Source organism: Diceros bicornis, chromosome 2 (assembly GCF_020826845.1).
Source record: "Diceros bicornis minor isolate mBicDic1 chromosome 2, mDicBic1.mat.cur, whole genome shotgun sequence".
Lineage (NCBI taxonomy): Eukaryota > Metazoa > Chordata > Mammalia > Perissodactyla > Rhinocerotidae > Diceros > Diceros bicornis.
In genome coordinates, this window is record NC_080741.1 from 57,423,479 (window position 1) to 57,437,866 (window position 14,388).

A 14,388-nucleotide genomic window follows, 5' to 3' on the forward strand; every position below is an offset into this window, starting at 1 on the left:
AAATGAAAATACAACTTATCCAAATTTGTGGGATGCAGCAAAAGCAATACTCAGAGGGAAATTTATAGTATTGAATGCATTTATTAGAAAAGAAGAAAGATCTAAAATCAATCATCTAGGCTTCCACCTTAGGACACTAGAAAAAGAAGAGCAAATTAAATCCAAAGTAAGCAGTAGTGAAGAAATAATAAAAATCAGAGCAGAAATCAATGAAATTAAAAACAAATCAATAGAGAAAAATCAATGAAACCAAAGGCTGGTTCTTTGAAAAGATCAATAAAATTGATAAACCTGTAGCCAGGTTAACTAAGAAAAAAAGAGAGAAGACACCAATTAGAAGCATCAGAAATGAAAGAGAAGCCATCACTACTGATTCCATTGACAATTAAAAGGATTATAAAGGAATATTATGCACAACTCTATGCCTACAAATTTGATAACTTAACTGAAATGGATCAATTCATTGGAAGACACAATCTGCCAAAATTCACACAAAAGGAAATAGATAATCTGAATAGACCTTGTGTTAGTCTACTTGTGCTGCCGTAACAAAATACCACAGGCTGGGTTGCATAAAGAATGCAAATTTATTTTCTCACAGTTCTGAAGGCTAGAAGTCCAAGATCAAGATTCCGGCTGATTTGGTTTCTGGTGAGGCCTCTTTTCCTGGCTAGTAGATAGTCACCTTCTCACTGTGTCCTCACATGGCCTTTCTCTGTGCGTTCATGGAGAGAGAGAGAGAGCTCTGGTGTCTCTCCCTCTTTTTTTTAAGGACATTAATCTGATTAGATCAGGGCCACACCCTTCTGACCTCATTTAACCTGAATTACTTCTTTAGGGACCCCATCTCTAAATACAAGCACACTGAGGGTTAGGGCTTTAATATATGAATTTGGGGGAGACACAAATATTCAGTCCATAACAGACCTATTTCTATTAAAGAAATTGGATCAATAATTAATAACCTTCCAAAACAGCAAGCACCATGCTAAGTTGAGATCTGGAGAATTCTACCAAACATTTAGGAAGAAGTTATACAAATTCCTTGCAATCTCTTCCAGAAAATAGCAGAAGGAATATTTCCTAAATCATTTTATAAGGCTAGTATTACCCTAATACAAAACTAGACAAAGACATTACAAGAAAAGAAACCACAGACCAATATCTGTCATGAACATGGATGCAAAAATCCTCAACAAAATATTAGCAAATCAAATCCAACAATGTATAAATATAATTATATACCACAACCAAGTGGGATTTATCTAGATATGCAAGCCTAGTTCAACATTCATGAATCAAATGATGTAATCTATCACATCAACAAGCTAAAGAAGGAAAATCACATGATCATATCAGTAGATGCAGAAAAAGCATTTGACAAAATCCAATTCTCTTTCATGATAAAAATTCTAGCAAACTAGGAAGAGAGGGGAACTTCCTTAACTTGATAAAGAACGTCTACAAAAAACCTATAGCTAACATCATACCTAAAGGTGAGAAACTAGAAACTTTCCCACTAAGATCAGAAACAAAACAAGGATGTCCCCTCGCCACTTCTTTTAAACATCATACTATAAGTTCTAACTAGTACAATTAGATAAGAAAAAGAAATTAAAAAATGTATAGGTTAGAAAGGAGGAAATAAAACTATCATTTTTTTGCAAATGACATGACTGTTTACATAGAAAATTGACAAAAAAAACTAACAAAAAAACTCCTGGAACTAATAAGTGATTATAGCAAGATTGTAGGATACAATGTTAATATTCAAAAGTCAGTCACTTTCCTATATATCAATAACAAACAAGTGGAATTTGAAATTAAAAACACAATACTATTTGCATTAGCACCCAAAAGAATACTAAGAAATACTTAGGTATAAGTGTAACAAATTATATACAAGATCTATATGAGGAAAACTACAAAACTGTGATGAAAGAAATTAAAGAAGAATTAAATAAATGGAGAGATATTCCATGTTCATGGATAAGGAGACTCAATATTGTCAAGGTGTCAGTTCTTCCCAGTTTGATATATAGATTCAATGCAATCCCAATCAAAATCCTAGCAAGTTATCTTGTGTATAATTGACAAACTGATTCTAAGGTTTATGTGGAGGGGCAAAAGACCAAGAATACCCAACACAATACTGAAGGAGAAGAATACAGCTGGAAAAGTGACATTACTAGACTTCAAGACTTACTAAGCTACAGTAATCAAGACAGTATTGGTACAAGAATAGACAAATAGATCAATGGAACAAAATACAGAGCCCAGAAATAGAACCACATAAATACAGTCAATTGATCTATAGATTCAATGCAATCCCAATCAACATCACAGCAAATTATTTTGTGGATATCGACAAACTAATTCTTTTTTTTTTTAATTTAATTAATTTATTTTCCCCCCAAAGCCCCAGTAGATAGTTGTATGTCATAGTTGCACATCCTTCTAGTTGCTGTGTGTGGGACACGGCCTCAGCATGGCCGGAGAAGCGGTGCATCGGTGTGCGCCTGGGATCCGAACCCAGGCCGCCAGCAGCAGAGCGCGTGCACTTAACCGCTAAGCCACCAGGCCGGCCCCGACAAACTAATTCTAAAGTTTACTTTATATAAAGAGGCAAAAGACCCAGAATAGCCAACACAATATTGAAGAAGAAGAAGAGCAAAGGTGGAGGTCTGACACTACTTGACTTCAAAATTTACTATAAGGCTAATAAAATATACTTACTACATCAAGTAACCAAGACAGCGTAGTACTGAGAAAAGAATAGACAAATAGATCAATGATACAGAATAAAGAACCCAGAAATACACCCATATAAATACAGTCAACTGATCTTTGACAAAGGAGCAAAGGCAGTACAATGGAACAAAGATAGTCTTTTCAACAAAAGGTGCCGGAACAACTGGGTATCCACGTGCAAAAAAAATGAACCTAGACAGAGACCTTACACCCTTCACAAAAATTAACTCAAAATAGATCACAGACCTAAATTTAAAATGCAAAACTATAAAATTCCTAGGAGATAACAGAAGAAAATCTAGGTGACCTTAGGTATGGCAATGATTTTTTAGATACAGCACCAAAGGCATGATCCATGAAGGAAAGAATTGATAAGGTGGACTTCATTAAAATTTAAAACTTTTGCTCTGCAAAAGACACTGTCAAGAGAATGAGAAGGTAAGCCACAGACTGGGAGAAAACATTTACACAAAACATATCTGATAAAGGACTGTCATCCAACTCAACAATAAAAAATGAACAAACAAACCAATTAAAAAATGGGAAAAAGACCTAACAGACACCTCATGCAAGAAGATATAAAGATGGCAAATAAGCATATGAAAAGATTCCCAACATCGTACTTCATTAGCAAATTGCAAATTAAAATGAGATAACACTGCATCTATTAGAATGGTCAAAATCCAGAACACTGACAAGACCAAATGCTGGCAAGGATGTGGAGCAACAGGAACTCTCATTCATTGTTAGTAGAATGAAAAATGGTACAGCTACTGTGGAAGACAGTTTCTTACAAAACTAAAGATACTCTTAATACAGGATTCAGCAATCACACTCGTTGGTATTTAACCAAATGAGTTGAAAACTTATGTGTACACAAAAACCTGCACACAAACGTTTATGGGAGTTTTATTCATAATTTTCAAAACTTGGAAGCAACCAAGATGTCTTTCAGTAGGTGAATAGATAAACAAACTGTGGTACATCCAGACAATGGAATATTATTCAGTGCTAAAAAGAAATGAACTATCAAGCCATGAAAAGATATGGAAGGACCTTAAATGCATATTATCAAATGAAAGAAGCCAATCTGAAAAGGCTCTATTTCTTGACTGGGGTGGTACTTACACAGATATTTGCTTTGTAAGAATTTATTGAACTGTACATGAATATTTTCTGAATTCTTCTGTGTGATCTAAATTTTTCAAATCAAATAAACATTAAAACATCAATACTATTGTAGAGAAATATGTGAGTAAAATCATGAATAAAGCAGAACAAAAAGATGATACTCTTCTGTGAAAAGTCATCTTTATCAATTAGACTTTCCAGGCAGGTTTTTAAAATAAATAAATTTTAAAAAAAGGAAGTAACTTACAGAAGAAGATTGGCACATAATAAAAAGGAAAACAAAAGCTTGTCCTTCTCAAAGAGTGATCGGCATATATTACAATATAAGTTGTATGTGAAGTGGTCATTTAAATATCGTAGGCGCTTTTCCAAAATTTTGGATTTGTTACTGAAAGGTTAAAAAAAAGGAAAATACATTGAGTCAAACAAAACTAAGAAAAAATAAGTAACATATGAATTAACATATAAGTTCTTTTTATTTTATCAAAGTAGCCACTGTTAAAAATACGAAACTACAGACACACACACACACACACTCACACACAAATGAGTGCAGGTAAAACTGGTGAAATCCGAATAAGCTCTCTGAATTGTACCAATGTGAATTTCCTGGTTGTGATATTGTACTATAGTTATGCAAGGCGTTACCACTGGAGAAACTGGGTGAAGTGTACATGGGACCTCCATGTACGGTTTTTCATATGTGTGACTTCTTATGAATCTATATGTAAAAAACAGGGTATAATTCTATGAAAAAATTAAATACGGTTTACACCATCTCTCTATTTTTAAAATTCTAAATTTCTTATTGTACTCCAAAATGACTGAAAACAATCAGTTAATTAAAAAACATCTATTGAATCTCTCTTAGTGTGAGGATCCATGCTGAGGAGGGAACTGTAAGAGACAAAGAATTATGAAACATTTATCTGCCACAAAGAAGTATGAATCTAGGTCAAGATCTATACATTTAAAAAAAATATGAAAAGTCAGAAAACATATGGACAAAAGTGATTACTTAGGTGGAGTTATGACTGATATTTATTTTCTTCTTTATACTCTTATATGTTTAAAAGTTTTGCAATAAGCATATATTGCTTTCATTTTTTTAATTCAATTTTTTTCAGTAATACTTATGAGAATGTAGGATGATACACCCATTCTGGAAAAGTTTGGCAGTTACTTTAAAAAAAATAAACAAGCAACTACCACAAGACCCAGCAATTGCGCTCCTGGGCATTTATCTCAGAGAAACACAAACTTAACGTTCACACAAAAACCTGTACATGCATGTTATAGCAGTTTTACTCCTAATAGCCAAAAATTAGAAATAACCCAAATGTCCTTCAAGAGGTGAATGATTAAACAAACTGTAGTACATCAATATCATGAAATACTTCTCAGCAACAAAAAGGAGCAAACTATTGATATACCCAACAACTGGAATGAATCGCCAGAGAATTATGCTGCATGAAAAAAGCCAATCCCCAAAAGTTACATACTGTATGATTCCATTTATATAATATTCTTGAAATGACAAAATTACAGAAGTGGAGAATAGATTAGTGATTGCCAAGGGTTCAGAAGAAGGTGGGGATGGGAGGGAAGTGGGTATGACTATAAAAGGGCCACATGGGGATTCTTGTGGTGATGGAAATGTTCTGTATCTTGACTGTATCAACATCAATATCCTGGTTGTGATATTGTACTATAGGTTTTCAAGATGTCACCATTAGGGAAACCGGGTAAAGAGTACATGAGATTGCTGTTATTATTTCTTATAATTGCATGTAAATCTACATTTACCTCAAAATTAAAAGTTTACTTTAAAAAAGTAATACTTGGGTCCATGGGAATGGGATGGAAGGCTAGCGGGTAGTAACACTTCTCTAAGCAGACCTTTTTGTACAGGATTTACTTTTGGAGTCATATTTATGGTTTATGTGCTCAAAAATATAATAAAACCAAGGGGCTGGCCCGGTGGCGTAGTGGTTAAGTATGCACGTTCCACTTCGGCAGCCCGGGGTTCGCAGGTTCAGATCCCATGTGGGGACCTACACACTGCTTATCAAGCCATGCTGAGGCTGGCGTCCCACATATAAAATGGAAGAGGATGGGCACAGATGTTAGCTCAGGGACAATCTTCCCCGAGAAAAAGAGGAGGGTTGGCAACGGATATTAGCTAAGGGCTAATCTTCCTTACCAAAAGAAAAATAATAATAATATCAAAATCAACAAGGATGAGGGGAAAACACTAAAATGAAATACAAAAATAAATAAATGAACCTAACTGTATTTCACTTGAATAACATCACCACACTGAAGGGGGAAAAAACTAACCCAAGTAACTTTTGAATATAGTTTTTTTGTGTCTAAAAACAAAAAGACTGTAAGTTTCTGTGTGAACATATGCATTCAGTTCTCTTCAGTATATACCCAAGAATTTCTGGATTTGCTGGAATTACTGGATCATATGGCAAATCTATATTTAATATTTTGAGGAACTTCCAAAATGTTTCCAAAGTGGCTGCACTATTTTATAATCCCACCAGCAATGTATGAGGGTTCTGATGACTCTACATCCTTGCCAACACTTGTTATTGACATTTATGTCAATTCCTCGACTTGAATTTCCTCCACTGTGTGGATTGCGTAAATTCAAATTCCAAATCCCAAGTGGAGAAGCTTAGCGATTTCAATCACTCAAGAGACTGTTCAATTCAGTCACTCAAGAGGGATTGTTCTACCAAGAGCCTATGTAGAACATACAGAGTAGTCTCAAATCATATTTTTATTCTACTTAATAAGTACAGCAGTTACTAAATACCAAAGATTATTATAAACACTTTACAAATATTATCTTTTTAAATTCTCATAACAACTCTAAAAGGTGGGTACTATTATTATCCCTATTTTACAGATAAGGAAAATTGAGGCAATTACAGAAAGGTTAATTGACTTGCCTGTATTCATGCAGCTAGTAAGTGGCAGAACTGAGATTTAATGACTCCAAAATCTGTGTACATTCATTAATTGATTAAAGTGAAAATATCTAGCAAATGATTAGAAATGTGGGACTGAAGCTTTTTAGAGACCTCAAGGCTGGAGAAAGATATATTGGAGTTGTTAGCAAAGATAACTCATGTGCCTTATTGAAATAGTTAAAAGAGAGGAGAAAAAAGAACTAAAACTAATCCCTCTATGCCTAAATCTTGAGTAGGATTTAAAATAGGAAGGAGGTTTGCTTTCTCTCTCTCTCTTTCTTTCTTTTACTTTTCCATAGTCTTAAATGTTCTATAATGAATATGTATTACATAAATATTAAGAAAAAAGTTATATTTTTTAATGGAAAGGATGGTGAAAATTCAACCTAAGAAGGATGAATGAAGCTAAAGAATGTTTACCTGTCATGAATAGAGTTGATATAAAGGTTCACAAACCAGGTGAGAGAGTACTGGTACATGGGATCAATGTTAGCCAGGTCTGCAATGCTAAAGAATAATACTGATGAATGTTTAGCAATGGGTCTATAGCCTTCTCGAGACTCTGCTATTTTGAGTTCTGTTTTTTCTGCAATCTAGAAGAAGAGAAAAATTAAGAAAGAGGAAATGTGTTTTAATTATGTATTTTTCATATAATAGAGTTTATATTTAAGAAAACACACTCTCCCAACTCAGTGACAAAATTATAGAAGCATAGTTTACAAGGAGGAGCTTTATGATGCTAAAAGCTAGAAAGAAAGAAAGGGAAATGAAGGAAGGAAAGAACTGGGAGGGAGGAAAGAAGAAGAAGAGGGGGTGGAAAGGAGGAATGAAAAAAGAAAGAAAAATAGCTTTACAGATTAAAGGTGTGATTACCCACCAACGATCTCTTTCTTATTTGAGGAATACCAGAGCTGGCCATTTGCTTATTCTTTGCCTGAATCTGACATTTGTCTACTATAGTCACTCACTGTCTTTTATTTTAATAGAGAGGGAGAGGGAGAAGGAGAGAGAGAGCAAATGTGCACATGTGTATGTTTAAGGTGCCAACATGTGTACCAAAACCCAGCACAAAGTCTGGCAAAGTAGGTATTCAGAAATATTTGTTGGATGATGGTTTTATACATTAAGAATACCTTTTTTCAACTACTTCTCCTATGTGTAACTTGGTGTAGATATTCAACCCCCAAAGAAAAAATTTCTCCAAGATAACAGCTCTTCAACTGACAACTCAATCTGATAGGTTGATATTCTATAAGAAAAATGTGTAGAGCACTTTTCCAATCCACTCTTCCTTCTTTGGAAACACTGTCCACAGACTCTGCTGAATGAGTGCGCCTATGTGGTCATGTTTGTATTGAATGATCCTGTTTGTAGCTGATTCAATGAGGTGGTAGGGATAACTAGACCCAAGATAAGCTAATCAATTTCCTCCCTAGAGAATTAGAACTTCAAGAACCTCAGAAACTGAAGTCAGGTAGTACTGGGCATTAGTGCTAAAAGGTAATAGGACCAGAGTTGATTTCTACGTGCAACATGAATGTACTAAGGAAGATACAAAAGCTTTACAGAAGACATTGGTCTCCAGGTGGAGCAGAGAGAAGCACAAATGAGGACTACACAACATTAGAGAGAGGGGGAAAGACAAAGAGCACAGAAACTTAATACTTTCCATTCATTCTTGAGGCCTGTATGTACTTCCTATAATTGGGAAAATAAAATATCACCTTGTATCTTTCTTATTTGAGCCAATTTGAGTGGGCTTCTGTTCCTTGCAAACTTTCCCCAAAATTATACAATATAACTATAACTAAGTTTTGAACCTCTATCTTGACTATAAGTAAATAAAACAAAGTTATCAACAGTAGAAATTAATGACATTTTACATAAGAAAGCATAATTTTAGTATTCCCATTTAAACTTTAATTTTTTTTAGCTCAAATGCCTTTTACTATTAATGGCAATAGCAAGCAAAAACAATCAGCAAATATTGTTATTATTTTTAAACAGTGAATAATAATTTAACTTAGTTTCCATGGCTTGATCTGCAGCATATTTATAAATAGTGCAGATCATTTATAAATCTGCACTATTTCATCCTTAGTATGAAATGCTAGAATCAAGAAATATAAATATGTTTTTTGATTACCATTAATAGCTTAAAATCAAAGAATAAGACATTTTCTAAGAAATAAACATTGAGAGTATATGATGTTAAGAGAGGAGAATTCATTATGCTTAAAAATTTCCTGGGCTGTCATATTTATATGTACTATACTTTCCAAGAATCAAAAAGAGTAAACTTCAGTCAAGAAAAATTTGAGGGCAGGGAAGGCTTTAAAACCTATAGAATAAATTCTTAAAGTTTTGTTTGTGTTCGTTTAATCTTATGGGTTAGCATGAAAGGAAAAAGCAGGTTTTAGACCATGTGGAGGAGCTTTCCTCTACATTAGGTAGGTGGAATAGAAGTCAGGGCCAGATACAGAGCACGTTTTGGATCAAAATGTATAATGAATTTAAAATTATGTTCATAATGATCAATGGGACCCAGTCAGAAAGACATTACGATTTATTAAATTTCTGTTTGTAAGACAAAGTACTTGAACCAATAAATACTTATATTTCCTTTTCTCCTTGAGTCTTAATAGGAAATAAGCTGATAAATGCTTCCTATCCTTTCCCCCTTTTGAAAAAATAGTGTGGCAAGATGACAATGAGAAGCTGGTTCTGCTCTGATGGACAGAAATTGGGAAGGGAGACATAGAATACCTCAGCCACGGTCCCCAGATGGGGGGCTACCACAGGATATTACTCTGAGACACTACTCCTTTGGCTCCCTCAAAACAAAAACAAACAAACCAAAAACAGTACCAGTAAGAGTCATTACCATCACACTCATGAAAACCAAAAGCCATCCCAAGGAGAAGGGTGCCTAGACCTTTTGAAAGTCCTCTACCTCAGAGCTGGAGTACTTGGGGTGGAGAGCAGTGGAAGGAAGCTGAGCAATTAGTGCAATTTCTATTTCGGTTTCTTTTCATTTTTAAATTACCACAATATTAAGATGTGCTTAATTCATTGAGTGGGCCAAGGAGGATTGAAAGATCTGAACATCAATAAAGTTAGCCTACAGAAGTCATTCTGTAGTATCATTTAATTGCGTGATCTTGGGCCTCAATTACTCTTTCTGGGCCCTAGTTTTCTCAACTATGAAGTGTAAAAGATGACTGATAGCTAAGGCCTCTGCCACTTATAACATTGTAGGATCCTATTTTAAAAAAAGATGTAATATAAAAATACCATTTGGCTGTATTAGATGAATAATTATTCATAATTATTGGCTGTGGACCACTTGTCTTGCTCCCTCCACTTGCCACCCCCAACTCATACCTCTCTACCTGACAAACAAATGACAAGGTAATGTCAGAAGAATATCCTTATTAGTTCCTAGACCCACTTACTGTCCAGTTAACCAGTAATTATCTCCACACACCTTAAGCTCCAACCAGGAACAGAGGTAAGCCAAATTCTTGAACTCAGTTTTTAGGTAAAGAATCAACTAAAACTTGAATGAACCTGACTAACTTGCCTTACCTATGCAAAAACGTATTTTTAAGACTTTCATTCTAAATGTATTTCTTTTGTGTATAGATACCATACAGATCAGATCAGGTTTTGAATAATTCAACAGTAAGAGAGATTCTCTCGTGAGTTCAAAATTCGTTTCTATGTTTTGGTATTTTATGAATTCTTTTTCTCTTCCAGTAAGCCTAGTATATCACTTTCCTCAGGGACAGGGAGCAAATTGGAATCTTAAGAATCAAAATATTTCTAGGATTCTTTTTTCACCTGCTGTTTCTTTGTTATCTCATTGGACATCATTTTAGCAGAGTCTAAGACTTGAATCGCACTTTCATCTTCTAAAATGTTCCCTTCTGAAGATGATAAAGTTTCTAAAATTTTTTTCTCTATATCTTTCAGTTGTTTCTTATTAGCTGCAGACTGAAGAATAAGAGCATTTCGTTCCTCTTCTAATTCTGGTCTAAAAAGATAGAAACATTTAGTCTAAATTTGCAGTATTTTATCTAAATTCATATCTAAATATTAGATATCACAATTTTGTAGACATTTAAATAATTTTGTAGACAAGTAACACAAACTAAGATGATTAATCTCTTTATCCTAACCTAAAGAAAAAATACTTTCACACAAAGTAATTTGAGAAATTCAAGCCAAAAAAAAAAAGCATAAATTGTATATATGTAAAATGTGGCAATATTATCCTAAGTATTTTCTTATTTCATTAACATCCTATATATAAGTTTTTGAACACATTTTTTATTTTATCCATAGCATACATTCCTAGGAGTGAAATTTTTTGGCTCAAACAATCAGATACAAGTCGGAAGCCATGGAATTTCACCTGAATCCTACTACCCATACTAAGAACCTAATATAACATGGTTGGCTTATAATTTATTATAGAATGGCTATTTTAAAGGATTATATAATTATTTAATTTATAATAACAAAATATAATATTTGACAAGGCTTTGAAATAATCACACAACAAAAGTATTAATGGCTTACAAATATTCCTTCTAGACCATCTGGAAGCATCTAAGAAAATACATACCTCTCCTTTGCAACAACAATACCTAGTAACTGATCTTCAAGTCCTTCTGGAGTTATCATGAAATTGAGCAAAGACAGCTTTGTAGCCAGCTCTGGCATATAATGTGGATTTCTCAGTTTTGTGGTGATATAAAACTTGAAATCAAAGGAATACTCAATAACGACCTCACCAAGTCTGATGCAATCAATGCCACCTATATTTCAGAAAACAAATGTATAACTAGTAAGCCAAAGTTGCATAGCCCCTCCCCCTATGTTAAGGCCTTTCTTAGGTTACAAGTAAAGGGTCCTAAAGTAATTTAAAATAGACTACAATTGTGACAAAAGTCACAGACACAGAGGCAAGTAAGCAATTTATTCTGAGGTACTATACAACCTTTTTCTCTGGTTGTCACAGAGGCTTCTAAATCAGGATTTCTTTTGATCTTACTTCCTCTATCAATTTTCAATCATGATTCCAAAATTATTTGTATATGACTAAAGCTCTTAAAAGTACTAGAGTTTGGCAGAGATAAAATTTTTATAAGCAGAAAGATATAAGGTGGGCAATGTTTACCTGAAGTTAACTCTGGTCCACATCAACCATCACTATTCATAATAATGGACTTTGTGTGGTCCATAGTCACAAGATAAAGGAATTTCAGGCTGGCTTCAATTTCTTTATGTTCTCTACCGAACAACAGTCTAGATAACAGTGGTTAAGGCACTGAAGGGAGGGCAAGGTATTTATTTTAGAATATCTGACCAAAGTTCATTCCTGATACTTATTGCAAATTTCCTTTCATGCATAACAATGATACAGAAGTTCTGAGTTATTAACATTATTATTAAAGTTATGTAGCGGTTTTCTTGCCTCAAAGATAATCCAATCATCTTTCAGTTCTATCAACTAATATTGACTTCTACCTTGTTTAAAAGTTTGTCTAAGTAGTAAAGGCTCCAAAGATGGATCTAGTTCTTCGCCAACATTTTCTAACAGAAGTGGAGTTCCAAACTGAATACAGTTTTCCAGTGTTCTCATATAGTCTGAATCAGATAGCTTAATAACACTGAGCTGATTTTCTTTCTCAGAGTTTTTGATCCACTTATTGGCTTGACCCTGGGGGTCAATCATTAAAGGCCTAGAATATAATGAGAAAAATTGAGGGGAATAAATAGATGTTGTGATTTCTTTAAAATCAAGTAGTTTAAATAATAAACATCACCATCAATCTGTACAAATAGAAAGTGTTTCATATACATTATCAGGATAATCTGCTCAAAAGTCCTACGAGAGGGGCCGGCCCGGTGGTGCAAGCGGTTAAGTGCGCGTGCTCTGCTGCGGTGGCCCGGGGTTCCCTGGTTTGGATCCCGGCTGCGCACTGACGCATCGCTTGGCAAGCCATGCTGTGGCGGCATCCCATATAAAGTGGAGGAAGATGGGCACAGATGTTAGCCCAGGGCCAGGCTTCCTCAGCATAAAAAAAAAAAGAAGAGGAGGATTGGCAGATGTTAGCACAGGGCTGATCTCTTCACAAAAAAAAAAAAAAAGAGTCCTATGAGAAAAAAGTGAAAGGAGTTTTATTCTCATTTATTTTTGAAATGAAGAAATTTGGTCTCAGGGAGTACTTTGCCCAAGGTTCCAAGGTTCCAAATCTAGTTCAATGTCACAAGTAGGATCATGTGATCCTGTAAGCTCTGTTCTTTCCAATATAACACATTGTCTTCATGGTAATTCTAATATATGATATCTGTTAACATAATATGAAAAATAATCCTATCTATTTGATAAAAACTTAAAATAATAGATCTACTAGCCTATAATGAATTTCTTCAGATTATGAGTAGAACTATAAACTAAGTTTCCAAGTTTAGCATGGTATATATTTGAGATCTATTTAGGAATTTTTTCTATGTAAGTATGGTAAAAACTTTGTGTTCAAGAGCATATGATTCATGGTTTTAAATATTTAAAACATTATGTGCTTTCCTCTTCCTCAGTGACGATGCTGACTGTCCTAGGTTCCTTTTGTATTCAGTACAGTGCATTAAATTATCTTTAAAATATATTAGTACAGAAAGGGGAGTTTTTGTCCCATGTCACTTTGTCTTTCCCAGACATTCTGTTTCAACAGCTTCTAGAGAAAAAATCCCCTTTCCCCTTGCCTACAAATAAGCTCTTTAATCAACTACTTCCAGATAACTCTGTTCTTATTTTCTTTCCTTTCCAAAAGACAAAACAATCCAAGACTAGCTGACTTGTTTTTTTCTTTCTCAGCTCAAAATGTGATGAAATCCTCCTGAAAGCACAAAAAGGTCCAGACACTAGTTAAAATTTACCTTTGCTATCACAGCAAATAGAGGAAAATTGTTCCGAAAATGAGAAAGTTATTTTGCACACAACTGCTTAAAAGTTGCCTAGTAATCAGACTAGATGCTTTTAGTACCTTTCAAGGCCCTATTTAAGGGACTTTTGTTCTTCCTTATGTATCCTTATTGGAAAAATACAGTATTTGCTCATTCTCTTGCAAAAAGTAACAAATTATATAAATTAACATTTTAATGCTAATCAGTGTTCTTGGTAATACTTAAATCAATGTTCTTGGTAATGCAATAATTAGAGATTCTTGCTTATTCTAAAAGAAATCCAACTCCTACTTAACATAGGCTTATGTGAGTATTACAAGTACAATCGGAAAACTGAGTTGTTGTGTCTATCAGAGAGAAAAGGCCATGCCGTGGTATTTGTATTCCAAGTGTACCTTACTATGGGTATGAAAGGAATGCTAGTCTACATTTGAGATCCTTGGGCAGTCTGAAGAATACAGCATTATCCATCTATGCTTCTAACAAAGGCATAGGTAGTAATTTTGGGGGAAACAAAGCTTTGCTGTTAAGTAGCCAGAGTGATGTG

At 34.3% G+C, this 14,388-nt stretch overlaps 1 protein-coding gene across 1 annotated transcript in view; it reads right to left on the bottom strand.

The window, feature by feature from the left end:
* DNAH12 (dynein axonemal heavy chain 12) overlaps positions 1 to 14,388 on the bottom strand; it is a 203,106-nt gene that overhangs the window by 36,147 nt on the left and 152,571 nt on the right. Inside the window, exons 56-60 of the mRNA XM_058561687.1 lie at positions 12,402 to 12,616; positions 11,497 to 11,689; positions 10,710 to 10,902; positions 7,287 to 7,459; positions 4,130 to 4,270 (exon numbers count right to left, since the gene is read on the bottom strand). Coding sequence (XP_058417670.1) covers positions 4,130 to 4,270; positions 7,287 to 7,459; positions 10,710 to 10,902; positions 11,497 to 11,689; positions 12,402 to 12,616 — 915 coding nt within the window. The remainder of the gene's footprint in view (positions 1 to 4,129; positions 4,271 to 7,286; positions 7,460 to 10,709; positions 10,903 to 11,496; positions 11,690 to 12,401; positions 12,617 to 14,388) is intronic.